Raw genomic sequence first — 27593 nt, forward strand, 5'->3', positions numbered from 1 at the left:
GGGGGAGAACTTCCCTTCGCCGAAGTTAGATAACAGGCCAGGTTCTCTGTCAGAGGATTGGCGCCGTGGCTCCACGTGCTGCTGCTGGCGCGGGGCCAGGCCCTCCCTGCCAAGCAGCGGGAAGGGAAGGCCTGGCTGCAGCCGGAGCTGGCAGGTGGCCGAGCTGGGGGTGGACAGGCGGGCTGGGGCTGGGGCTGCCCATTGGCTGCCTCGGGCTCACACCCCGCCTGCCTCCCTAGCCTGTGGCTCCCTAGCCAGCCCCTGCCTCTCCAGCTGCTTCTAAACTCCCGGAGCAAGCACCTCCTGCTGGGCCATGTCGAGCTGCAACCAGATTGGAGTGGCCCCTGCTATGGACATGCCTGAGGTCCTCAAGTCCCTGCTGGAGCACTCTTTGCCTTGGCCAGAGAAGAGGACAGGTAGGAACACAGGTGGTCTCTACCGGCAAGGGACCTAAGTGCCGGAGGGGTGGGAGCCGGCACAGGGACAGCGGCAAGATGGGTGAGCAAGGGCTGCGGTGCAGGGAAGGACCCCAGGAGGTGTGTGCATGTGTGCCACATCAATTCTGGGGCTGCCCCCATACCTACTGGCTTTGGGCGCTCTGGACAGCGTGCACTACTGACAGGTGCTGGGCTCACGTGGACAAGGACGGGACCGGAGTGCCTGCAGGAATCTAGGAAGCTGATTGCTTCTTAAGCTCCCTCCCTCTGCACGTTGGGGGCGAGCGGGCGGGCGAGCGGTGGAGCCCGTAGATTTGGGCAGCAGTCGCGTCTGGAGAAGGCTTTCTGAGCCTGCCACTAGCTCGCGGCTGTAGGGCTGAACTCATGGATGGGCTGGAAGCTGGTTATGTAACAGTACCACAAGCCCCGCGTTCCTAGGATACCACAGGGAACCCCAGGGCTGGGGACAGGCAGTAGAGTGGAGTGAGTGGCTGAGGGGGTGGGGAGGGGCAGCTTGGGCAGCCGGGACCAGGTATCTTACAAGTCTTTCCTGGGAAAGTTAAGGGCTTGAACTGCTTAGCTTTGGGGAGTTGGGAAGCCAACTTGGGGTACCCTCTCCTGATATTTATGTCGCCACATCTCTCAGGCTCATCCCAGGTTCTTACTACCTTTATCAACAAAATTTTCCCACGGTGCTGGGGATTGAACCTTCTGAATGCTGAGCATAAGCTTTGCTACAGAGCTGTGCCATCAGCTCCTCCCCGTTGCCTTTAGAGGAGACCACCCTGTCTCTGCTGCTGGGGGACAGGAGGTCAGGGTACTCCCTGGGAACCTTTTCAGACATCTGTCTCATTCTGGGCTGACATCTGATACATATCGTCAACCTGCTGTCCTTGCAGGACTTCTTCCTGGAGGGCTCTCCAAACTTTGGAGCCGGAGGACAGCTCCGGACTCCTTTCACCCTCTGGGGCCAGAAAGGGGCTTAATTTCATTAACCAGGGGAAGGCAGGACAGAGGTTCTTTCTGATCCTGGGAAGTGCTATCTGAAGTAGAGGATTTCCCCAGAGCACATGGCAAGGTCCTCAGAGGGCTCTTAGGGATCTTTGGACCAAGGCCCTTTAGACCACAGCCTGTGGTTTCTTTTCTTTTCTTTTCTTTTTTCTTTTTCTTTTCTTTTTTTTTTTTTTTTTTTTTTTTTGTCTTTTTGTTTTGTTTTTTTCAAGACAGGGTTTCTTTGTGCAGCCATGGCTGTCCTATAACTTGCTCAGGCTGGCCTTGAACTCACAGAGATCCTCCTGCCTCTGCCTCCCAAGTGCTGAGATTAAAGGAGTGCACCACCACTGTCCAGCCTGCCTGTAGTTTCTAATGCTGGGCATTTATACACCCTCCTAGACAGGCATCACAGAAGGTGATCCTGCATCCAATTGCACAGAGGACACCAGCTGCTGACCAGGAGAAGCCCATATCCCTACATAGCCCTGAGAGAGCCCCCTGACGGATGAGCCTCCGAGAAGGTCCATATCTGCCAACGGGGCACCGACAGCTTTCTGCTATCTCTCGGTGGCCTGTGTGGGTGGGCCCAGCTGGAAGGCTTTCTGAAATGTAAGCAGAGCCTTTCCTTCCCTGCAGGTAACTAGGGAAGATGATGTAGCACCCTCATGACCCCACCCAGTTGTTCCAAGATGCCTGTTGCTCCTCGGACAGGGTCAACTCACAGATGGGCGGGGCAACATTCTTGGGGTTGACTCAGGGCACTGCTCGGTACAAGAGACTAACAATGCCTCCGAAGTGGGGTAGTAACTGCTGGTTACTGGCTCCCAGATGTTACACAGAGCCTTGGGAAAGCTGAAAACTCCCCATCCCTCATGGGCAGTCAGGGCCCATGCCTAGGGGAGACTTGCCCAAGGTTTAAAGCAGAGCTTTGCCAAGATCTGGTAAGTTCTGCCTGAGGACTGGTTAGCCCCATTTAGCTGGGTCTCAGTCTTGGGTCACCTCCTGTTACTTCATGTGGCACTTCATGGAAAATCAGAATGTGACACCCCACAGGACTGACAGCAGCTTGTGGCTAACTGGGGAGAAAATCAAGGGGGAAGCGGCGGGGGGCCATGTATGTCCCGGGCAGGTGCACACCCACCACACCGAACCAGAGGCCCAGCAGTCCTGTGACAAGTGCTTTCCGAGTTCCTGTTGGGGTTGGTTCCCCCCATTTCCCACCACTCTGCTTTGGCCTCTGTGGGAGTCGGCAGAGCCAGTGGCCTGCCTTTCACCTGCACGAAAGAGGCGGGTTTCTCCTGGAGGACCCGGCAGCCCTTCCTTGCCCTTTTCTTCTCTAGCCCAGACACTCTGCCGCACAGCCCAGTCACATGCAGGGTGCAGTTGAGTTCCAATGGGAAGGAATTTCTGAGGAGAGCAATGCAGAGTGAGAAACTCCAGGTGTGCCCTCCGAGAATGCACAGCAGCATGCATGCAGCAGCATGCTCTATTTTCTAGTTCAAAGACACTTCCCAAGATCCACGTGGAGCCCCACTGGCAGCTCCGGGGCCTGCTGCAGCCGGCACAAACTTCTGCCTCTCCATGGTCCTCAAGGAGGTAGGCCTTCCTGATCAGTACTGACCACACTTGATACTCTCTAGGTTGTCTGGTGGTCCTTAATCTGAGCCACAGTTCAGCCAACTTACCTACAGACTGAGAAATCCATGAGCAAAAGCATGGATCCACTCTCCGAGCTCTGACTCAGTTTCTCACCTCTGAACCTATGGAAACCACGCTTCCTGTCACTGCTCTTGCACTTTCCCCCAAAGATCCTCCAGGGCTCTCCATCTCCTGCTCCTTTCTTCTTCAGCCTCTTGAAAGATCCTGAGTCTCTAAATCATCTGCTTAGCTTCTGACCACTGACCTTCCCTACCTACAGGGCCTCGGCTGTGCTCAATGGCACGCTCATCCATCTTTTTGTCTTCTCCGCCTCTCCAGGCCTCCCTTTACAGGAGCCTGACTCCTGTAAACCAGGTCTTCACTTTGAGCTGGGCAGGGAGGGACACTTCTGGAAAGGCAGCAAGAGGCAAAGCCTTAAACTCAGAGTCGGGATGTGATCCTTGGCTCCGCTGCCTTAAGAAAGGATGAGGGAACCTATGCCACAGGCTCGTCGCCAGGACTAAATGCACTGTCCCACGTGGAAGTATTTCAAACTGCGACAGGCCAAGAACAGAGTGGCCGGCTTGGTGGTTGCTCTTTCTACCTATAATCTGACCCTCAGTCCCTTCCTTCCTATATTGGCAATCTGATCTCCATGTCTTTATTTTCACCTTCCTTTAAAGAACTGGATGTTATAAGATTGTGCACACACAGAGCTGCTTCCTTAGAGGTGTATGGTGAGACTCCTGAGGCATGACACCATCAAACCCTAGAGGACAGGTCAATAGGCAGAGTCTTAGGGGTACTCTGGGCTCTGGGGAAGGGGCTCACTCCAGTCCTCTTGGTGAACTGAAGTAAACAGGTTTTAGGTGGACTACGTGCAGCCCGGGCTGACCCAAACTTGGTCTGAGAAGAGGTCTGTATGGTCTCACAGCCTGGGAAACCAGAGAAAGCATGGTGTTTGCTCAGGAGGGAGAAAAGGACATGGGGCCTTCTGTGTGCTGCAGATATTGTCATTACTCCTCACTTCAGTCTGCTAAGAGGTGCGTCTTCCCATCCTTTAATGGAAAATGAACTCCGAGAGCTTGGCCACCTCGGGGCAAATGGGTGAGTGAGTGGCTCTTGCCTTCCTCCTGAGGAGCCCAGGGTCTTGTTCTCTGTTCCACCCCACCCCCATAGAAACATGGAAAGCACATCTTCATCAAGTGCCAGACACCGATGGCAGTGTCAGGAGGCTCCCTTTCCAGGTGACTTTGCATCTGGCCAGACCCCAGGTGAGACTGCTGGAGGAATGAGTCTGGAGCACGCGCCACCCGCTCCTACATCGCCGTGTGCAGCGGCACGGCAAGGCGGTCTGGTTTCCACACTACCAGTGAGAACACTGACGATCCAGGGTGGGAGGGTCGCCCAACCCCTGTTCCAGGCCCAGGCCTAGCCACAGAATTCCCTGGTCTCTGAAACCATGTGGTAGTTCTTGGTCATTCAGTTATTCATTATTAGCTTGGTGAGCATTTGCTCTGCTTGTGGCTCAGGCATGGATTAGACAAACACTGTCCTTGCCCAACTGCAGATGGCAAGCCAGTGAAGACATACAGCAGTCATGGGTCCAGTTGGCCTTTCCAAGGGGTGACACTTGCGCTAAGACCTGAAAAGGGAGGCAGAGCTAACTATGTGAAGAGCTAACTCTCAGGCTGTGGGGAAGGCACCTCAAAGGCCCTCCCCTTTGTCTGTCGAATAAAAGGCCACTGGTGCCACGGAAGGTGAGCCATGGGGAGAGAAACGCTAGCGAGGCTGGAAAGATGCCAAGGACGAGACCTCAGAGGCTGGGCCCTACAGCCTGCACCTGCTTCTGCATCAGCACCAGGACTTCGGCTGGGGAAAGCAGTGTCAGGCAGTGGTGGTTCAGACACTGTTGTAGTTTGGGAGGTTTCTCTCCACGGCCATGGCACTCTCGGGGCAGCTCATGTTATCAAGACTCTGGGAGTGTGCAAATCACAAGCCAAATAGGAAACTAGGATTCTTGAGAGCATTGAAGGGAGAGGCAAGAATTTGCAAAGAGGCTCCGCCCTCCACTTCTACCCTAGAGCACACAGACCAAAGTACAAAGCACAGACGCCCAGTTTCCCGGCCACAGGTATGTGGGCTACAAAGGAAAGCTGCTGGCAAGGCTGGTGCTGGACACTTGCCCAATGGCTCATGCTTGTTCTTCCAGATTCCACTGCCAGCCAAATACATGACTGTTATTTCATATTAATAACACACCAAATGTATACAGTTTGGCTTTAAGATGTTTTAACCTTACCAACCCCAAGCAAGGAAAGCAAGCCAACAAATATTTATTACTGCTCTGAACAAAAAGCATTGTGCTTGCCAGCTGTTAGTATTGGGACAGTGAGTCTTGGCTTTCTAGAACTCAGTGAAAGCCTTACTTACCATCAGCCTGCTTTTGCTCATTCCAGGTTCCTGTGCTGTCTGTCAGTCCTAGATGCTAAGCCGTCAAGACCAGTGTGGGCTTCAGGCTAATGAAAATCACATGCTTGGCATATGCTCCACTCAATAGAACTTGGGTGGATCAGCAGGTTTCCGGCTGGAAAGAACAGAACCTAAAACTATTCAGTCTGGCAAATAACGTTTCTTACTCTGTTCTGATGCTGGTTTACTTAGACTCTGTAACCTATCCTTATGTTCACAGCCTCATCATCACACACAAAACAACTCCTGAACCAGCACATCCTGAACGGAAGGAAAGGGGCTGGATGAGTGCGCACCCATACACCTCACATACTACTCTTGTAGTAGGTACCTGCCAGTGCTTATCACAGATACTTTACACAAAACCCCCTACTCGGTAGGAATCTCCATCTGCTTCCCAGAGGAAAACCACTGGGACTTAGAAGTCCTTTGATGGTGCCATAAGCAGGTCATTGGCTCAAAGGAGAGTCTCCTCGCATCTGCCTCTCAAGCCCAGAGTTACAGCTGGTCCAGACACCCTGAGGTTGACACTGGACTGGAAACCTATTGTTGGCCAGACATGGTAGCAAATACGTTTAATCCCAGCACTTGGGAAGCAGAAGTAGGTGGATATTTGTGAGTCTGAGGATAGTCTGGTCTACAAATAGTGAATTCCAGGCTAGAGCAGAGCTATACATTAAGATCCTGTCTCAAACCCATTCCCAATAAAAATAACAAAAAAAAAAAAAAAAAAAAAAAAACAAGCAAAAACCTATAACTGACCAGCAAGATGGCTCAGTGGGAAAAGGCACTTGCCACCAGGATTGACAACCTGAGTTTTATTCCCTGGAACCCATGCTAAAAGGAAAGAAACTACTCCCCAAAAGTTGTTCTATAACCTCCAACCTGTGCATGGCAATGTGTGCACACACACAATAAACAAGTAATTAATTAACTGATAAACTCATATTAGAGACTAGAAATGTAACTCAGTTAGTAGAGTGCTTGCCTAGCTTGCACAGAGCCTGGGTTTGATCTCCTGCTTTCTATAAATTGGTGCTGATGGTGCATGCCTATAACCCCAGCACACAGGAGGTAGTGGCAGGAGGACCATAAATTCAAGGTCATCCTCATCTACATATCAAGTTTGAAGCCAACCTAGAGTACAACAAACAAACAAAAAAACTCAAACAAACAAACAAAAAAATCTCAAAAATTTGATACAAAATACTGTGATGCCACATCATACTTTTCTATCTTTTTTTAAAGACAGAGTCTCACTATGTAGCTCTGGCTGTCCTAAAACTCACTCTGTAGACCAGGCTGTCTTGGAACTCACAGAGATCCTCCTGCCTCTGCCTCCCAAGTGCTGGGATTAAAGGGGTGCGCCACCACACCCAGCTACCACATACTTTTAAAGTTTAACCAGGTACTAACATGTTCTTAGGTAGTCTATTTCTTTATAAGGCTCACACACCATGGCAATTAGCAAGTTACTTCTCACAACACTTATTCCTCTATTGTGGGAAGAGGCAAGGTCACAGTTATGGCCATAACAATGACAGAGGACAGTGGCAGAGAAACGCAGCTGGGGTTCTTGAGGTCAGCCGGAAAAGGAAGAGAAAGTAATGTCCCCGTCTTCAGGACAGTGCTGACTGCTGCAATCCCCCACTGCTTGCAAGGAGGCACTGCAGGGCCTGTAATGCTGCTGAGGGATTTTGAACGTCCACCTCTCGGTTATCCAGAGGAAACTCCTCCCTCGGGTGTCAGTAGAAGAGACTCAATGCTAGATCAGTTTTTGAAGCCTCGGCCTGCTACCTTCATGCATCTTAGTCACTGGTCTATTAGGTGAGTGCTCCAGGTTGGCTGCTGGGTGCAACAGTCATTATCCACCTGGGGGTGACTATAACTAAAAAGGGAAGACTAGAAAGGGGGTAGGGATAGAAACAGGAGTGGCAATCTTTACTTCTCCCTACATGTCATCTGTGTTATAAACAGATAACTTGCCACTTATACCTTACTAATCCTCCTCTAGCAATTTAGGAATTGTTTTTCCTTCTCAATAATGCAATATTTAGCCAAGAAAATATACATTTAAGACTAGTCTAACAAGGTCCTCTATAACCAAACTAGCTGGAGGTTCCTATTTCTTTTAAACAATATCGTTACGTTTTACTGTGTGTGTACACAGGAACTGTGCTCATGGAGGTCAGAAGACAATGTGAGAGTTAGTCCCTCCTGCCATCGTATGGCACCCAGGGATTGAACTCTGGTTCTTAGACTCGACAGCAATCAACTTTACCCCAGAGCCATCTTATTACCCAGCTTTTCTTTTCTAGAGTTTCGTACATTGCTTCATTTACTTAGGGTTGCTCTTTTAAATTTGTTTCTAGATCAGTTTCTCCTAAAGATCTAGACTCATACAGAATTCCTGCTAATAATTCTGCAAAACATGGCTTTTCTTTTTTGTTGTTGTTGTTGTTGTTGTTGTTTTGAGACAGGATTTCTCTGTGTAGTCCTGGCTGTCCTGGAACTCACTTGGTAGCCCAGGCTGGCCTCCAACTCACAGAGATCTGCCTGGCTCTGCCTCCCGAGTGCTGGGACTAAAGGCGTGCGCCGCCACCACTGCCCGGCCAAAACATGGTTTTCCATGAAGTTCCCTTTATATCCATCAATTTTAATTCAATTAGGAAAATGTTTACACTGCAGGCTAGATCCTGCCTTATCCCCATTTGACACATAAAGAGAAATGAAACAATGGTCTGGAGGCATCAGATGCAGAAAGTGATCAACATCTAATTAGTGTGACAGCAGAAACTTAAATTTGGGATTCAAAGTTCATCATCGGGTCCCTATCATCGGGTCCCTATCACTACCCAAAAGTCCTTAATCTCTCTTTAGGCCTACTCAGCTACTCAATTTCATTTTCCTCAAGTTCCAGCAAAATTCTTATTCCATGCGCTTTCAGGGTCTGCTGCGGCTGCATTCTGCACCTACCGCATGAACCACAGACTGCCTTTCCGCCAGACTCCAGCTCCTCCGTCGGAGGGAGGCAGGGAGCCATGGGAGGGACACAGTATAAACAGGCCAAGTCCCGGCCCCTCTGGGAGCTTAATCCCAGAGCGTCTAGTATTGTCTGGGCTTGAAGCCGAGTATGATTTGTACTGCAAAGAGGTACAAAGTTCTGCGAGCCGCCTTGAAGGTCTGTGCACCCCTTCATGACGCATAGGTTTCCTAAGGAACCCAGAAAGCATCGATATTTTTTAAGAAGTGGCTCTCCCACAAAATGCAAGATTGGTAGTTTCTGTTTTGTTTTGATTCTAAGAAAGGGAATTTTTAATTCTAAGACAGGGAAATCTTATCTGTAGAAGAGAATTTGGGGGTGTCCCAAACTGCGTTGACTCTCCAGTTCAATGTTGAATTTTAAGACTAAGGAAGCGGGCTTCTAGTGGAGCAACTGGTTTTCCCAAGGTCACAAGTGAGCAGCTAGTAGTACGGAAGTACGTCGCGACCCTAGTCCGGGGACAGGTCTCCGGAATGCGCTCCCTACGCTAGTGTTTATCCCGCTGCCACGCCAGCTCCCAATCCCCAGATCAGTGGGCAACTTGACACCCGCTCGAGCAGCCGAGCCTGGAAGCCGGCTGCCCTCCGCCAACCTCGGGGCGCGTGGGAGGAGTGCTGGCCGGGTACCCACGTCCCAGTCCCCGGACCCCGAGCAGAGTCCGCTGAGCGACAAAACAGAACAGGCCAGGCCAGGCCAAGCAAGGCCCAGCCCCGCCCCGCCCCGCCCCTCCGCGCCGCAGCCGCACGTGCAGGGCCTCGTGCAATCGCGCCGGCCCCGCCCCCTCGCCCCATTGGCTGCCTTGCGCCTTTCCCTGGCTGCCCCGCCCCTCGCGGTTAGACTCGGCTGCTGCTCCACGTGACCCTCGGGGCTGGGCCGTGGCGCCCAGTCCCGCCTCCCTCCCCGGGGTGGCTTCTCGGAGGGAAGGAGGGAACAGAGGCCACGATGGACTGGGAGGAAGCCTGGAGCCACGAAAGTGGTGGCTAAGAGGACACGGCCGACTAAAACGAAGTGAGGAGCTCCACAGAAGGCCACGGTGCTCCGGGGCGGCCGAGGCTATGCTCCTCACCTGGCCCCGCACGTGTCTAGTCGTTTGGCCCCCACAGCCAATCCTGGCTCGAGGAGCTGTGCCCGCCCTCGCGCAGAGCCGGCCAATCGGAAGCCACGCTCCGGGACGGCCGGCCTGGCTTCATGAATAATGAATGAGACGGGACCCGTCCGCGGGCGGGGCAGGGACGGAGGGAGGCGGGGGTGCGGTGGCGCGTCTGCGCAGTGCCGCCCGTGTCAGCAGCTGCGGCGGGTCGAGCCGCTCCGGCCCATCTCGGGGTGCGGGCGGGGGAGGCGAGACGCAGGAGCGGGGCTTAGGGCACGATGTCCGACGCGGGCGGCGGGAAGAAGCCGCCTGTGGAGCCGCAGGCGGGGCCAGGCCCGGGGCGTGCTGCTGGGGAACGGGGCCTGTCGGGCTCCTTCCCTCTGGTCCTGAAGAAGCTGATGGAGAACCCCCCGCGCGAGACGCGCCTCGGTGAGGGGGGGGGGGGGGCGGCTCGCGCGTGTCTGGGGGCGGGGTTTCTGCAAGGGCGGGGCCTTGTGGGGGCGGGGCGGGCCTGGTCAGAGGTCAGGGTGAAGTGGTCCAGCGTAGAAGGGCTATGCGGGTCAGGAGATGACTAGGGCCCTGCTGGACTAGGCCTGGGGTCGAGAGAGAAAGACGGGGGGGGGCTGTCTGGAAAGGACAGGCCAATGGAACTTTGCAAGGAAGCAGCCACTTAGATCGGGCTCCAGCGGGGCTGCCTGCATCCAAATCCCTAGGAAGCCGCTTGCCTAAAATGCCGGTTCCTGGGCCTCACACAGTCAGCGGATCCTGGGATCAGAAGCTTGTATTGTAAGAAGCATCCCACTGCACCACCGTGGGGTGCAGAGCCTACCACCAAAGTTTGAGAAGCACCGATCAGTGTAGCAGATGGCCTTTGTATATCTTTGGCCGGTCCTGGAGGAGGACGATTCTTCCTCTCTGGGAGTGGACATGGAGTGGGTCTGCCGTGGTGCTTTACTGGAAGTGTGTCCCTGGGCAGCTGCTGGGGTGCAGATCGGGGAGGTGATGTGCAAAGAGGGTCCGCGGTGCCTTTTAAGGGGATGAAGGATGGGTAAAGTAGAATGCAGCCACTGAGGCCCTTCACCTGGTTAACAATGGCAGGACCGGGCTTCATAGTATTGTCCAGGCCACAAGGGTCCCTGGGGCTTTGTGTGGAAAGCAGGCTTGGCCTGGGTGTTTGGCCTGGAACAGCAGCAGGACTGACACCTATTGTACCGTCTTAGGTGCGTTGAGGTGTGTTTTCCGTCTGAGACCTTTGAATTTTGAGAGCTCCGTGTAATTAGGATATTTGGGAAGGGATAGGCTTTGTGTGGACCGCCTGTACTGACAAATTCATTTCCCTTTCTAAAATGCCATGTCTCTTCTTTTCCTGGGTGTGTTCTGAGGCTGCTGTGCTTATGGTTGTCAGTGGTGGGTTATAAATAGCTTCTGCTCATCAGGTGAGGCTAGGTTCTCTCCTCCTGCTTCAGGACCTCATGTGCACAAACCCTTTTGTTTGTTTGAAGAGGATGCTTTGCTCCAGATCTGAGAGTAAGACAAACAGCAAGTGCTCACATCTGGCAGCTCTTGCTTAAGATGACCAGCGAGCAGTGGTCCATATAGTGATTTTTACCTTACATTTGCACATGCTCGAAAGCATCTTGACACAGTCTTATCTTGTTTAGCTTATTATCTACACTCTGCAGATGAGGAAAGTGGAGACTCTTGAGAGGTGCAGATGCTTTCTCAAGGTCACACGGTGGGCCTTCTGCCTCTCGATTTGGTGCTCTTTCTAGTGTATCAAGCTGACAACCACTGGGGTCGGTCCTGGGACTTCAGTACTAAACATGCCAGTCGTTTACCTTTTACAGTTCATCCAAAACTTCACCGTACCAACACTGATTAAAACAGCCTGACTGATTGTCGTGCTTGCTTTGTGATCCCAGCCCTGGAGAGGTAGAGGCAGGGGGACACTGGTTCAAGGTCATCCCTGCTGTACATCAAGTTTAAAGTCAGCCTAGGCTTCATGAGACCCTATATCAGGAAAGCAGGAAAAAAAAAATAGTTTTAACTGCTTTGGTCAGGCAAAATGTGGAACTTCCTGTTGCTTGTCCTTCTGTAAGGCTGCTTTTTTATCTCCTCCCTTCTCTTACCTCTTTTGATCCCAAGTGACCCCACCCAACTGGTCCAGTCATTTCTGAACAGAATGTGGAGTCAGAGCGATGAGCAGGGAAGCCATCTGGCCCACCCAGTCCACAGGCTGGGGTTTTTGTTGCTTCCCAGTTGTTTTTAAATCAAAGCCTGATTAAAAAAAATTAAAAAGGCAGTCGTAGGAATTCAAGTTAAATCATATTAGAAGCCATGAGCAAGTTCTGTTTGTGAGAACCTCCGTCTCACTGAGTCTGGTCATTTTTATTGGACTAATAGGCTGGCTGCCTTGTAGCTGTCTGGTCTTGGGGCCCAAGCATGACTGCTTTATCTCCAACATAATAATATTTGATTTCTTTTTTTTTTCACTTCTAAATCCAGAGTTCAAAGTTGTCTCCCTCAATTTTGAAAACCCATTATGAACTTGTCATGATCTCATCTCCCACTTCTCTGATTAGCCTCCTTGTCACTCGGATGCTCTCCTCTTGGCACGTTTCTCTAGGCTTTTTTTCCTGATTGCCCTCTCACGGATAATCATATGCATAACCTTTGACTAAGATAGGTGGGATCTGATCTTCACTAATTGATTAGCCTCACGTTGAATAGGAACAGTTTTCCTCCTTCAGCTCCACCCTTCTCCATCCTCCCGGGAAATCTGCCTCCAGTCATATCCCGGCATATGCAGGGATAGCCTTCTGAATTGGCTCCTCTCAGTGAGGACACCTGAAGCCAATGTGTCTGAAAACCCAGTACTCCCCAGTCATTATACAGGTTCCCATAGCCACTGTGTGCTTAGCCATTTTATTGGCCCCTGAAATCTGGAACTAAATCAGACACAGTCCCTACCCTCGGTGACCTCACAACAATAAAGAATGTGTACTGTGTACGGCATACTCAGTAGTATGGGTTTTCATATGTTACCTCTGATCTTCGAAAAAGAGGGACTTAATGCTTATTGACAGTGAAACACATGGAGGCTCACGTCAAATAATGTGGATCAGGTCACATGTCCACAGGAGCCATAGCTAGAGGAAATGGGACAGGGGAGCCCAGGAGTTATTGGCTAGAGGGCCTCAGCCCTGTCCACACTAAGATATCGGGGAAGGTCAGAAACACCACTTCCTTCCATGTAGCCTCTCCTGTAGATGCCTGCCTACAGCCTATTCTGCATTAACTCTGGGGCTACCTCAAGCCTTGGCCTATGCAGCTAGCATTCCAGAAAGGCCCGACACAGAAGAGAATGTCGTGCCACCCCAGAAGGAGACCAGCCTGCCTGGTTCACGCACCAGGTTATAATGGGAAGACAGGAAATGCTCTTGAGACATGTATGTGGGATGTGGATTGAACCAGGCCTCTGAGAAAGATGGGGCTTCTCTGAGGCTCACTGCCCCGCTTCTGGGATGAGTTAGTTACTCTTGTGTGGTGTCTCATCACAGATTTTGTTTGCAGATAAGGAAAAGGGGAAGGAAAAACTGGAGGAGGACGAGTCGGCAGCAGCCAGCACCATGGCCGTCTCTGCCTCCCTCATGCCACCCATCTGGGACAAGACCATCCCCTATGACGGCGAGTCTTTCCACCTAGAGTACATGGACCTGGATGAGTTTCTGCTGGAGAATGGCATCCCTGCCAGCCCCACCCACCTGGCCCAGAACCTGCTGCTGCCTGTGGCAGAGCTGGAAGGGAAGGAGTCTGCCAGCTCTTCCACAGCGTCGCCACCGTCCTCCTCGACTGCCATCTTTCAGCCCTCAGAAACCGTGTCCAGCACAGGTTGGTGACAGGCCTTTGTCATCTAAGGAGACCACTTCCCACTGGGTTCTGCTATGTCCACACTCCCTGTGTGCCCTTTTTCTGAAGCAGGGCCCGATGGGCTGCAGATTAGAGAACCCCTTGCCCGTAGTCTTTAGTACTGTCCGTAAGGCTGGGAATAAAGCAGTAGTTAGGTCGGCACCAGTTGGCCTTCCTCTGCGGGGACTGCACATGCTCAGGATGGTGGAGGGAGCTCCCAGGCCACAACTCGCAGAAGAGAAATCCCACTCTGCATTTGATACCGTTCTTTTATGTCAACAGTATTTTGGCCACAGATTCTTGGCAAGGTTAGGCAGTGTTATCAACACCACTGTTGTCATTTTGACTGAGTGCTAACATTTACTAGGACTTATTCTGTGCTAGACCCTAACAAAGAGTCATCCAGAGGATCTTACGAGACTATTCGGCCTATTATCCCTGCTCTGTAGATGAGGAAACTGAGGCACAGAGAAAGTGAGAACCTTGCCCAAGTCACCTGGCTGATAGGTACTGAAGTAGTACTGAACCCAGGATGCTCTTCTGCATAGGCAGGTACCGCTTAGGCACTAATACAAATACCATTTCCACTGCTCTACAAATTATCTTCAAGAGCTAAAGGCATTTTTTACTGTTTTGGTTTGGGTGTTGGGGTTTTTTTTGGTTTGTATTTACATATCTTAACATAAACCTGCCAGGAAAGTTGTGTCCCCTGTTTGAGAAGCCACAGAGTTTCTGCAGCCTCAGAGACATGGGGGCACGTGTCTCTGGGACTCACACCATGCACAGCTCTCAGGGTGTGTTTCTGTTGAATTTTCAAAAGGGAGATTCTTTCAAATAAAATTTAAAAAGTAAGAAGTTGGAGTGTATATCACAGGTAGAGTATTTTATTATATATCTAAAATATTAAGGTCTTCTTTTTAGATCTGTTATTTTTTTAATTATGGGAAGCAGATATGTGCACATGAGTGCAGGTGCCTGTGGAGCCTAGAAAAGAACACTTCATCTCTTGGAGCTTGAGTTACAGGATGTTGTATGTTGTCTGATAGGGATGCTGGGAACTGAACTCAGGTCAACTTCCAAAGCAGCAATGGTCTTAGGCACTGTATCTCTGTGGCCCCAGTACAAGAGTTCAAAAACAAAACAAACAAACAAACAAAAACAGAAGGAGCAGATTCAGTGTCATATACCTGTAATTCTTGTTACTCAGAAGACTGAGGCAGGAGGATCACAAGTTCAAAGCTAGTCTAGATAATATAGTGAGACTCTGTCTTAAAAAATAAAAGAAGGGCTAGTGATGTAGCTCAGTGGCAGAGTGCTTGTTTAGCATGAAAAAACCTTGGGTTCTGGACTGGAGAGATGATTCAGTGGTTAAGAGTGCTGGCTGCTCTTCCAGAAGATTCAGGTTCAATTCCCAGCACCCACATGGCAGCTCATAACTGTCTGTGACTCCAATCCCAGGGATCCAACACCCTCTTCTGATCTCTGTGGATACCAGGTATGAATGTGGTATACAAACAAACTTGCATACTCATAGAATAAAATTTTTAAAGCCTTGGGTTTCTTTCTCAGCGCTGTAAAATAAATTTTAATTAATTCAATAAAAATTAAAGATAGAGGAAATGGTGGGAAAGATGGTTCTGCCCCTAAGAGCACCTGTCCCGAGTTTGGTTCCCAACACCCACGTTGTGGCTCACAACCATCCATAATACCAGTTCCAAGGGGTCCAACAGGCATGTTGGTGTACACACATGCATGCAAGTAGAGCATTCATACATATAAAATGAATCCAAAAAAGGAAAAACCGGGGAGATGGTTAGTGTGTAAAAATGCTTGTTTCAGTGTGGACATAGCACAGTGTGGGCACGTCAGTGCCAGGGAATCAGATACTGGTCAGCTGGCCAGCCTGCCAGAAATCGGTAAGCTCCAGGTTCAGTGAGAGACCCTGTCTCAAAAAATAAGGTAGAGAGGATCGGTAAGATGGCTCAGCAGAGAATGGAATTTTCTCTGAAGCCTAATCAGGTGCTGGGAATCAAACTTTGGTCTACCATATGTGTCGAGGTCAGAAGAAAACAGCCCAGGCCCCACATGGTGGAAGGAGAGAACCAACTTGTGTAAGTTGTCCTCCGACCTCCACATGTGCAGTGTGACATGCATGCAGGTGCACACACATACAAATAAAATAATTCAAAAGTTCAATGAAAAAGATGGAGTGATTGAGAAAAATAACCAGCATTAACTTCTGGCCTTGACATGGACATTCACACATGTACACATACATCCACACATACGTACATCACACATTAGAATTTTTAAAAATATTTTACATGTGGAATTGACATGTAAATTGTGTCAATTAAAGATAGGGGAAATGGATTGGAGAGATGGCTTAGTCATTAAGAGCACTTACTGTTCATGCAGAGGACCTGAGCTTGGTTCCCAACACCCACATTGTGGCTCTCAATCATCCATAATACCAGTTCCAAGGGATCCAACAGGCATGTACATAACATGTATGCAAGTAAATCACAGAGATCTGCCAGCCTCTGCCTCCTGAATGCTAGGAATAAAGGCATGTGCCACCATGCCCAGAGTAAGAAAGGATCTTTTTTTTTTTTAATGTGCATTGGTGCTTTTGCTTACATATGTGTCTCTGTGAAGGTGTTGGAGCTCCTGGAGCTGCAGTTACAGACAGTTGTGAGCTGCCATGTGGGTGCTGGGAAGTGAACCTGGGTCCTCTGGAAGAGCAGCCTGTGCTCTTGACCACTGAGCCATCTCTCTAACCTCTAAGGGAGATTTTTAATGAATTATATATATATAAAAGTGTGCAGTCCAGTGGATCCTCACAGAGTGAATCACCCATTTCACACTGCCCAAATCAGGATACAGAACTGTGCTGGCATCCATGAAATGCCTGTGACTCTGGGCATTCGTCTTCTCAGAGTTAATCACTGTTTCTTCCTATCACCAAAGATTACATTTGCTAATAGCTGAGCAATAGAATTGTCCTCTGTTTGGTTTCTAAATATTATAAGTGGGCTCTGAATATCCAGGATTAAAGACAGGATTATCACAACTTTGAGCCAAGCCTCGTTTATAGAATAAGTCCTAGGCCAGCCTGGCCTGCATATTGAGTTCCAGGACAGCCAGCCAGAGTTACGCAGAGAGACCCTGTCTCAAAAAAAAAAAAAAAAAAAAAAACATTGATAGCTATGGACAGCAAGATGTCAGTGGAGGTGCTTGCCATCAAGCCTGAATACCTTGTGGGAAAGAACTGACTTCCGCAAACCGTCCTCTGACCTCCATGTTTGTACAATGGCATGTGTGCACACAGGCGCATGCGCGCGCGCGCGCGCGCACACACACACACACACACACAAATACATAAATAAATGTACAGAAAGTTGAGCAGAGGATGCAGTGCAGTGGTCAGGTGTTTCCCTTACACTGAGGAGCCCCAGGTTTAATTCCCAACACCATACGTTCACAGACAACATTCATTGTAAGTTCATTGCATTACTACTCCTATTTATAACTTTATACAGTTTTATAATACATAATAAATTATGTGGGCATTAAAATGCCTTAATATTAATAAAAATATGCTGGTAATGGTGGTGCACACCTTTAATTCTAGCACTTGAGAGGCAAAAGCAGACAGAGCTCTCTGAGTTTGAGGCTAGCCTGGTCTACTGAATGAGTTCTAGGATATCCAGAGCTACATAATGGAGAGATACTGTCTCAAAAACTGAACAAAAATAGTTTCACAGAACATATTTAATGGAAAACTGGGTATATTGGTCTATACCTGTAATCCCAGTTTTCAAGAAACTGAGGCAGGAGGATTGCCATGAATTCAGGCCAGCCTGAGCTACATATACCAAGGTACAAATGAAAGTGGAAGTCTTTAATTTTTACATTCATTTTCTAGAGAAGGCATAAATAATATGTATGCTTTTGTGTCTGATTTCCTTTGTACAGCATTTTTTCTCAGTCATCTTGTCCCTGTGGGAGAGGTTTGTTAATTTTCATTGGTAGATAATACTGTGTGAACACACCACCGTTTAGCCATTCTGCAGTTGAAGGACAGAGGGACTCACTATATAGTCCAGTTGGGGTTCTGAACAATGCTGCTATGAACATTTGTGTGCCTGTCTCTTGGTAGATACGTGCATGTATTTCTCTTGGACATTTACTTAGGAATAGACTTGATGAGTTGGTGAACAGGTAAGTCTTCATTGTCTCCTCCTCTTCCTCTGACAGGGTCTTCTATGTAGTCCTGGCTATCCTGGAACTCACTCTGTAGCTCAGGCTGGCCTCAAACTCACAGAGATCCACCTGCCTCTGCCTCCTAAGTGCTGGGATTAAAGGCGTGAGCTATCATACCCAGCATTATTTACTTTATTTTACAATTATGAATGTGTGCCTGTGTGTATATATGTGTATAGTATGTGTAAAATGCTCACAGGTCAGAGGAGGGCATTGGATCCCATGGAGCATGAGTTACAGGCAGCTGTGAGTTGTCATGTAGATGAGAGGACCTGAAAACCCAGGTCCTCTACAGGAGCAGTAATTGTTCTTAACCACTGAGCTCCAGGACTCGCAGACACATATAACACCACATACACACACATATATCACATATTTACACACTTTTGTTTGTGTGTATGTGAGAGAGAGAGACGGTCTTACGTACATAGCAAGTAATGACCTAGAGCTTCCAATCCTCCTGCCTCCACCTCCCCAGTGCTCAGATTATAGGCTTACACCAACACACTCAACCTAATCCAGTTGAAAACCTAAATTTGATCATGCCACACTTGTGCCATCAACATCCCAGTGATTTCCTCATTTCAAGAGAAAAATCTGTGTCAGCAACAATCGGCATTTAGGGCAGATAATTTTGGGGGGATTGTAGGAAGATGATTGGTTTTAATTTTTATATCTTTTGTGTTGTAGGGTGTGTAGCAGCCTTCAGAATTCTATACACATGCCAGTTGCACCTTGGAGTCCTGATGTAGCCAGATAGTTCCTGTAGGGCAAAATTGTCCCCTGTTAAGAACCATGGCTTTGCAGGGCAGTGGTGGCGCACACCTTTAATCCCAGCACTCGGGAGACAGAGACAGGTGGATCTCTGAGTTCGAGGCCAGCCTGGTCTACAGAGAGTTCTGAGACAGCCAGGGCTACACAGAGAAACCCTGTCTCAAAAAAAAAAAAAAAAAAAAGAACCATGGCTTTAACCTCTCTGTTATACTGTGTTGTATCTGTCAGGACACTACCAAGGATATAGTTTATATTCAGTCATTATCTGTTGCTGAATATTTGGTGTACTATTGGTGTACTGCTGTTGGTGTACTGCTGTTGGTAGCGTTGAACAGGTAGGACAAGGGTTCAGTTTTCTGTTAACAACTCTTATCTCAACACACAACCTTTGAACTCTAAAATTGACATTAATCCAATGTTTACCTGTAAAGCAGCCATATGGAATAGGAAGAGTAAGGAGCCAGAGTCAGCCAGGCCAAGAGTCACATTTTACTTCAGTTATTTACCTGTGGGGTTCTGGAAGCCTGTTGGATTTATCTGGGCCTTGGTGTCCTTTTCTGTGAAAGAAGAGTTAACGCTCATCTCCTTTCCGTTGTGAGTGGGTGAGTACAGCACCTGCCGTGGGGCTGCGAGCAGAACCCCTGCAGTTCTCTGCCTGGGTCCTCACCCCACTGTTGTCGTGGGGACACTCGGCCGGGGTTCATTCTTGGACTACTTGAGACACAGGAGGTCGAGTGGCATAATGAGTCAGTGTTTCGCTTACCATTTCTTGGGGAAACAAAACACTTAGAAAATCCTGTCCATTTTGAAGGACTCTCCTTTGGTGTGGTCTGTTCCTGAGGGGGAAGAATTCATGGGCCGGAGGTAATTGAGTGGTTGATCACATGCTTAGCCCTGGGTTTGACCTATAGCACACAAAAAAGGGAGGTCATCTTAGGAACTGAACCACGTGTGCCTGCCTGTCTCCCTTTACGGCTGGTGATGTGGTTTTCTTAAGTGGCAGTAGTCTGTGAGGCCTCCAGGGTGTCTGGTGGGGTGACATATTTTCTCTGTCCAGCGAGATGCTTCTAGATCTTTGGCCTCTGTCTTTCAGAATCATCCTTGGAAAAGGAGAGGGAGACCCCAAGTCCCATCGACCCCAACTGTGTGGAGGTTGATGTGAACTTCAATCCTGACCCTGCTGACCTGGTCCTCTCCAGTGTGCCAGGTGGGGAGCTTTTCAACCCTCGGAAGCACAAGTTTGCGGAGGAAGACCTGAAGCCCCAGCCCATGATCAAAAAAGCCAAGAAGGTCTTTGTTCCTGATGAGCAGAAGGTAAAAAAGAAAAACATCCTCTAGTAAAGGCACAGCAATGTGCCTTTGAGAGTCTAGGGTAAGCTGTGGCAGATCTCAGCAGTGCAACTCAGTGGCATAGCTCGGCAGGACAGTGCTTGCTGGGGACACATGAGGCCCTGAGCTCCATCTCTAGGGAGCTCAAGTGTGGTGGCACACACCTTTATTCCCAGCACTCAGGAGGCAGAGGCCAGAGAGAGACAGACAGAGACAGAGAAACTAGAGTAGGGACCGTGCTTCCTCATGTGTGATTTTTTTATATGGATACCACAGGAGTTCTGTGCTTGGAGCCACATCAGCAACAATTGGATGGGAAGAAATGGTTAGGTGTGGCTTGGCCTCAGTGACTCTGATAGTTCCCTTCTTTGGGTTAGTGTTCCACCTCCCTGGCATTAGTCCAGCCATCAGGAAGAGAAGTCACTAGACCTCAGAAAGCAAGGTTGAACAGTTTCAAAGGACAAAAGACACCTTGTAGGGTTGGGGTACAGTGGTTCTCAACCTCCTCAACACTGCAACCCTTAAATACAGTTCCTTATGTGTGGTGATCCCCCACACCATAAAATTATTTCACTACTACTTCATAAATAATTTCCTTCTGTTATGAAGCATAATGTAAATATCTGTGTTTTCCCATGGTCTTAGGCAACCCCTGTGAAAAGGTTGTTTGATCCCCCAAAGGGGTTACAACCCACAGGTTGATAAATGCTGTCTTAGTGGGTAAAGCATTTACCACAAAAATATGAGGACCTGCCTGAGTTTGCCACAAAAAACCAAAACCATAAGAACCCATGGGAAAGCTGTAACAGGTAGTGTGTGCCTGTAATTCCAGTGTCTGTAATACCGGGAGAAAGGAGGCAGAGGTAAGAGAATTGCTGGACACTGGGCCACCTAGCCTGCCCACAATGGGAAACAACAGAGACCCTGTCTCAAGATGGACAGTGAGGACTGACACCCAGAGTTATCCTCTAACATGCACGCATGCACCATGGGGCACACCCCTTCTCTCCCTCTTCCTGCTCCCTCTCTTTCTTGCATGGTCTTGTAGAGTCAGGTTTGAGCTCGGGACTGCACCTATCTTCGGCTTTTGACCACCACTAAGCATGGTGTGGTGGCACAAGTCTTTAATCCTAGCACTTAGGAGGCAGAGGCAGGCAGATTGCTAGGAGTTCAAGACCAACCTGGTCTACATAGTGATTTCTGGGACAACCAGAGCCATATAACAGAGACTCTGTCTCAGAAAGAGGTAGGGAGGGGGGATGTTAACCAATATGCCTAAGGAGGCAAGGGCAGAGCACCCAGCAGCACACTGCCTGTCAGGGAAGACGCTTGCTCCCATCATGCAGCCTGCCCTTCTGAGACAGGGCAGTGTCCCATGTTATAATGGTCCTTTTCTAGGGTCCTATCTTTAGTTCTTACCACAGCATTGAACTGAGGGGTGGGGAGTAGACCTGGGAGGAAGGAAGGAAAGCTAAGGTTCCCTCAGGGGGAGCACCAGACACCCATAGAGGGCACTTTCCCACAGGATGAAAAGTATTGGACAAGACGCAAGAAGAACAATGTGGCAGCTAAACGCTCCCGGGATGCCAGGCGCCTGAAGGAGAACCAGATCACCATCCGGGCGGCCTTCCTGGAGAAGGAGAACACAGCCCTGCGGACGGAGGTCGCTGAGCTTCGCAAGGAGGTGGGCAAGTGCAAGACCATCGTGTCCAAGTATGAGACCAAGTACGGGCCCTTGTAACCTGTGCCCCTTGCCCCGCAGGGCACTGCCTGCACTTGAGACCTCTGCCTGGGGCTTCCTGGACCCCACACTCGTGTGGAGACTTAGGACTCTTCATGGGCACATGGTGGCGTACCTGCTCTAGGAGCGTTCACGTCTCAGCTTCATTATAACATGGCCAGCACACGTGGTGACTTCCCCAGGGGATCAGGCTCCTCTCTGATGGGGAACATGAGTGAATCTGTGTAGACGGGTAAATGGCCCGAGTCTCTCTTCTTGGATGTCCCAGCCGAAATCAGAAGGGACCTCTGCAGTCCAGATCTCTCTTTACAGAGTGCTCAGGCTTTCCCAGCCTTCCTCAGTCTCCAGTCTGGACCGACAAGGGCTGTCTACAGAATGAGTCATGATTGTTGTCACCCTAATGTTGTCTCAGGTAGCAGGTGCATTTCCACTTGGGGTGTGTCTGTCATGCACCTCACCCTCCCCGAAAGAATCTTTGAGAGAAACCTTCATTCCCCTGTGTCTCGGAGCCAGGACACGCTGACGCTCTGTTAGTGTGGGGAGGATGGTGGGCCATAAGAGTGGGGTCTCTGCCTAGCCGGGAACTGGGGCGGGGCTTGGGGCTTTCTGCAGAAGTACATCCTACCATTCTTAGCTCCCATGGCCCTTTTATCTTGTGGCTTTCGGGCCTGAAGCAGCCCTGGGATCAGCTCCCTCTACATCCCACTTGCTATGGAAGAGACATTTCCAGGATGGCTGGACTCTGGGCTCCAATTGCCAGCATCTAAGGCAGCCCTTGTATCTCAGGCCAGTCTGGAGGCTCCTGACTTCCGCTTACCTAGCTTCTGGTTATTTTCACCCAGGAACCATTCTCAGATCTTAGGTTTAAAAAGAAACCCCATCACCTAAGAAGCTTAAGCTTCCTAGCCCAAGGTATTTAGGAAAATGGGCTCCAGTCTCCTGTTCTGGGCACCAGAGCGAGGGGCTGTCTCTTGAGACTCTCCATTGGTTCCTTGCTCCGGCTCACGGACATGTCCCAGGCAAGACTTTAGTCTCCCTGAAGACAGAAGAGGGCCTTTCACTTCCCAGATCAGAGTCCCTCCCCGTGAGTGTCAGGTGCAGCCTCACAGGAGCTGCACTTGCCAGAGTCACAGTGCAGCTCGTAGGACGGTGGGCTCTGGAGACATTTACACGGCCTGGAGTTCCTCAGTCTTGGTCTCCGGAGTCAGGGGCTGCCCACCCAGGTCTGGTCATGGGGTGGAGTGATGTGGCTTGCAGCTGTGGCTTCCTCTGCCTCACAGCTGTACCTTTCTCTTCTGTTGGGCTGAACTTGTGCTCTTGCTCTGGCCAGAGGATTGGCTGAGGGAATCACGGAACCCTCTGCTCATGGGTCAGTGAGGGCACCCTTCAGGAGGGTGTGTTTATTTGCTCAGGGTGGGCAGCCTGTGTGAAGGAGACAGAGGTGACGAGGGTGCTTTATTATCCTTAACACTGGCTTTATTTTCAATGGTGGCATGGTTTGGGGCCCCAATCTTTTAAGACTTTTCATAATGATGTTAAGACCAGGGCAAACCATCTGCTGGCCATGGACTGCAGCCAGGAGATGCCCTGCCCCTCCTGGGACCTGCCCACCACCTCTCGACAAAGGTCCCTGACTTTGACTTTGGTCCTGTAGGGACCCTGTGCACACTTGTCACTCTGTTGTAACCACAAAGGGCAGTTGCACCCAGCATGTCAGTGTCCTGCCCCAGCTGCCTGCCTCCCACCTACCCACCCGGCACTCTCTGGCCACCTGTTCACCCAGAGGCAGTTCTCGCTTCGTGACTGGTGGACAAGCCTTGAGCTAAAAGGCTCTTCGTTCTCTTTGGCTAGAAAATGTAAGGTTTGTGTTTCTAAGTTTTAGTTTTTAAGGAATGGATACTTATCTCTGGATGCCATCTGTGTTCTGACCCCAGTGGGTGGGTTGGGGCTTAATGTCTCTCCCTTGGTCCTACCTTCTGCCTTGTGGTGCCCTCCTTTCCTTCCAGAAGTTGGGGGGGGGGTGTCTGGCTCCTCCTAAAGTACTTACTGGGAAACAGTGTGACCGCTTGCTTCTTGGAGAAGCCTTTTGAAAGCGGCAGGTACAGGAAGGAGCATGCCTGGAGGTTGATGTCCTGGAGAGAAAGTATTCACAGAAGGGCCGCTCCTCCGTTGGCCTTCAGACCCAAGGCTGTGCAGACAGAGTCGACCTCTGGGGTTTGTCTGGCCGTGAAAGTCGAACTCCCTCTAGGAGCTGATGGCTGAAGTCTGAGGCTCTGGCTCTCAGATCTTTGACATCTTGTAAAGAGAAGCAGGCTTGAGAAGCCAACTTCTGTTTGGCTCTCCGTGGGTTCACCTTGGGATGAGAGGTGCACTCACTTCCTAAGCGACCTGTTCTCAGCTGTGGCAGCCTCCTTGCAAACTCAGAAAAGATGCATGAACTAGAATGCTGCAGGAGTGTACATACAAGAAATGTCTAGATAAAAGAACTAAACATGTTTGGAGAGAGCCAGCCACCCTGTGGAGGACCTGCCTCAGTCACCTTATTCTTGGCCCAAAGGCTGAGGTTTGTGGGTCTGACTCCCTTGGTTGGGGATGGTACTAGGCAGTGATGCTCCTTGTCCACACTCCCTGCTGAGAGGGTGCTGTGGCCTGCTTTCCACTCAGGCAGCTCCTCCAGTCCTCCAGCCTGGGGACAGATGTGAAGCTCTCCAGTGGCCCTGAGAGGTATGCTCCCTGTAAGGAGGGGCTGTGGAGCCCCTGGTTTCCAGGGCCAAGCCCCACCCACAGCTTCTTTAACATCTGTTAATTAAGTGCAATAAATTTTTCTAGAAAAAGGCAAAGATGATTTCCAGGTAGAGATTGCTGTCTTTTGGTATTGGGATGCCAGAACACCACTTGGTTTTATTTTTCTAAGTGCATGTGATTGGTAGAGTGTGTGGGGCTCTGCATCCTCCCTGGGAGCCACATTCCAGCGGCCCTCTCCCTACCTTTGCTGGGGGAAAGAGGCCAGGAGAAAACCCCTCTGTCCCAGATGCAGAGGTAGAAGCAGACAGCAGCCCATTGGCCTTGTGTGTGTGTGCGCCTGTGCGAGTGTGTCACGGCTGCTGGGCCGGAGGGTGTGGTGGGGGGAAGTTGGGAATGTATCCTTTTCAAACAAATTAAATATTTTGAGACGAGAATTTGGCGATGGTCTTCTCTGTTACTCCTCTCCTCCTTTCCTTTCCCTGTGTGTTGGCATGAGAACCAAGCCAGAAAACTCTCTGGAACCCCAGGCAGCACCTGTCAATACCAGCTAGATAGCCCTGGCCGCGTCCCCCAACTCCTCTGTGCTTCTGTTTCTCCAGCTCTCCAATCAAATCCCTGCCCTGTTTGTCTCGAGAGGAGGACACACACTGGAGCAAAGGCAGGTTGAACACACTGATACAGCCAGTAAAAAGACCTGGGCCGGGCGGTGGTGGCGCACGCCTTTAATATCCCAGCACTCGGGAGGCAGAGGCAGGTGGATCTCTGTGAGTTCAAGGCCAGCCTGGTCTCCAAAGCGAGTTCCAGGAAAGGCGCAAAGCTACACAGAGAAACCCTGTCTCGAAAAACCAAAAAAAAAACAAGACCCGGAACTCGGATGCCTGATGACAGCGATTTAAAAAAGGATGGACTAAGAGTACAAGCTTAGTTCCCAGAACCCATTTCCAGCCTAGAACTTCTCTAATTCCAGCTCCAGGGGAGCTATTCTGGCTTCTGTGTGCTCAAGCATGAGTGTGTGTGTGTGTGTGTGTGTGTGTGTGTGTGTGTGTACACGATGAAATAAATCTTAAAAACTAACAAAGCTGAATGTGATAGTTTGCGTATGTAATCACAACACTCCTGCTGAGATCAGAGACGCAGAGGAAAACCAGCAGGTGAATTAGCCTGGAGTACACAACCCAGAAACAGGAGAGACTGTCTCAGTTAGGTGGGAGGTGAGAACTGCCGAGTTAACATTGTCTTCGACCCCCACATGCATGCTGTAGCATGTGTCCACCTACACTCTCACACATACACCATAATCATAATGAAACATTTAAAGTCCTTTGCCTTTAATCCCATAACTCAGGAGGCAGAGGCAAGTGGACCTCTGTGAGCTCAAGGCTACCCTGGTCTACATAGTTCCAGGACAGCCAGCACTACACAGAGGAAACCCTGTCTTGAAAAACAACAACAACAACAACAAAAAAACGAGACAAACAAATGAATAAATGTAAATAGGTAAGAAGTAAAAAGGCTGGAAAGATAAGATAGCTAAATGAAAAAAATGCTTCCGGTGCGGGTGGGAGGACCCTAGCACAGGACAGTTTCCATAGTGCACACAGCTGCAAATGAGACACAGTCTCTAGATGAGGTGGAAGGTGAGGACAACACCCAAGGTTGTCCTCAGACCTACATGTGTGTGTGTCACGGCATGAACATCACGCACACACATAAAACAGCGCACACAAGAGACAGTGCATTTCAGGGGGGAGCTGTTGGTGAATTCCAGCAGTTCTGGAAGATCATCAATTAGAGGTTAGCCTGAGCTGCACAGCTATGTTCTTCGTGGCTACATGGCTATGCTCAGGGCACCATTTGCCTCCCTGTGGTATTCACAACATAAAAGGAAATGTTGCGTCCAGAGTAGAAGTCAGAATTCTCTGTTTTCCCTTTCACCAAATTTTCTGTGTTCATGAGATTTTTCACAAGCAAAGGTTTTGTTTGTTTTGAGTGAGAATGTATGAATGAATGAATGAATGAATGAATGAATGAATGAATGAATTCAGGTGCCTGTGGAAGCCAGAAGAGGGCATCAGACCCCCTACATTGGAGCTACTCTGGTCCTTCTCGGGAGCCAATGGTGCTCATAACCACTGAGCCATCTCTCTAGCTCTCCAAAGACAAGTCTCATAAACAAGGCTGTAGCCATTTGCAGGGCACCAGCCCTGTCTTTGTTTATTGGTGGCTCTGCATTGGCACCTCTGGGTGTGCTGCTCAGTTACTCAGGAGCTCTCCTCCAGGGCACGAAGTGACTCAGAGTGGGTATGCCACCCTCAGCAGTGCCCGCAGCAAGTCTCTCCCAGCCCGGTGGTGGCGCACGCCTTTAATCCCAGCACTCGGGAGGCAGAGGATCTCTGTGAGTTCAAGGCCAGCCTGGTCTACAGAGTGAGTTCCAGCACAGCCAGAGCTACCCAGATGGAAAACAAGAAAAAGTTTCCTTGCCATCTCCTCTGCCCCCATCCTTCCCTGCTTCCATTCCTAGCAGTTCCTGCTTCCTCAGCCAGGCCTGTACCCTCCCCCGTTTTTATAGTCAAAGTTGTTCATACTTGGGAATCCCTGTGGTTTGAGGGACCAGGAACCATTTGTAATTTTATTTGTAAAAGATGTACCTGAAGTTCAGAGAATGGCTCTCCAGGTAGGCTTTTTAAATAGCCATTCTGGCCGGGAGGTGGTGGCGCACGCCTTTAATTCCAGCAGTTGGGATGCAGAGGCAGGCGGGTCTCCAGGTTCAAGGCCAGCCTGGTTTACATAGTGAGTTCCATGACAGAGAAACCCTGTTTCGAAAAACCAAATTTGAAAAGGAAAGAAACAATAGCCATTCTGCAAATAAACCCTGAGAAACTCACAACCCTGCCTCATCCTCCTGAGTACTGGGATTAATAGGTGTTTTCTTTTTAATATATAACTTTCAGTGATCTGTGTCTGTATGAGGGTATGTGTACCTGAGTACCGGGTCTGTGGAGACCAGAGGCATTGGAGCCTTTGGAGCTGCAGTTACAGTTGGTTGGTAGCTGCCTGACCTGAGTGCTGGGAAAGGAGCTCAGGACCTCTGCAAGAGCAGTACAAGCTTTTAACCACTGAGCTGTCTCCCCAGCCACCGGGTGTGGACTTTTTAAG

General features: G+C 49.9%; 1 protein-coding gene across 3 annotated transcripts; it reads left to right on the forward strand.

Annotated features, from left to right (window-relative positions):
* Tef (TEF transcription factor, PAR bZIP family member) lies at positions 1 to 24871 on the forward strand. Of its 3 annotated transcripts, none has more exons than XM_006980190.4 (4): positions 1 to 416; positions 13247 to 13564; positions 19716 to 19936; positions 21477 to 24871. In XM_006980190.4, exons 1-4 carry the CDS (start codon positions 314 to 316, stop codon positions 21690 to 21692), a joined length of 858 nt encoding a protein of 285 aa, XP_006980252.2. In that variant the 5' UTR covers positions 1 to 313; the 3' UTR covers positions 21693 to 24871. The 3 variants fall into 3 exon arrangements, with proteins under 3 accessions (XP_006980252.2, XP_076412515.1, XP_006980251.2); XM_076556400.1 differs by having other exon boundaries at positions 285 to 416; positions 13234 to 13564; XM_006980189.4 differs by lacking the exon at positions 1 to 416 and adding an exon at positions 9817 to 10102.
* Positions 24872 to 27593: the final 2722 nt, after the last annotated feature.

This window comes from Peromyscus maniculatus, chromosome 20 (assembly GCF_049852395.1).
Source record: "Peromyscus maniculatus bairdii isolate BWxNUB_F1_BW_parent chromosome 20, HU_Pman_BW_mat_3.1, whole genome shotgun sequence".
In the NCBI taxonomy this organism is placed as follows: domain Eukaryota; kingdom Metazoa; phylum Chordata; class Mammalia; order Rodentia; family Cricetidae; genus Peromyscus; species Peromyscus maniculatus.

Excerpts from the sequence above, each read along its gene's own strand:
- Tef (XM_006980189.4), top strand. The coding sequence starts at position 9,952 with ATGTCCGACGCGGGCGGCGGGAAGAAGCCGCCTGTGGAGCCGCAGGCG. Across the intron at positions 10,103-13,246 it reads CCCGCGCGAGACGCGCCTCG|ATAAGGAAAAGGGGAAGGAA; the intron begins GTGAGGGGGGGG and ends TTTTGTTTGCAG. Across the intron at positions 19,937-21,476 it reads TTGTTCCTGATGAGCAGAAG|GATGAAAAGTATTGGACAAG; the intron begins GTAAAAAAGAAA and ends ACTTTCCCACAG.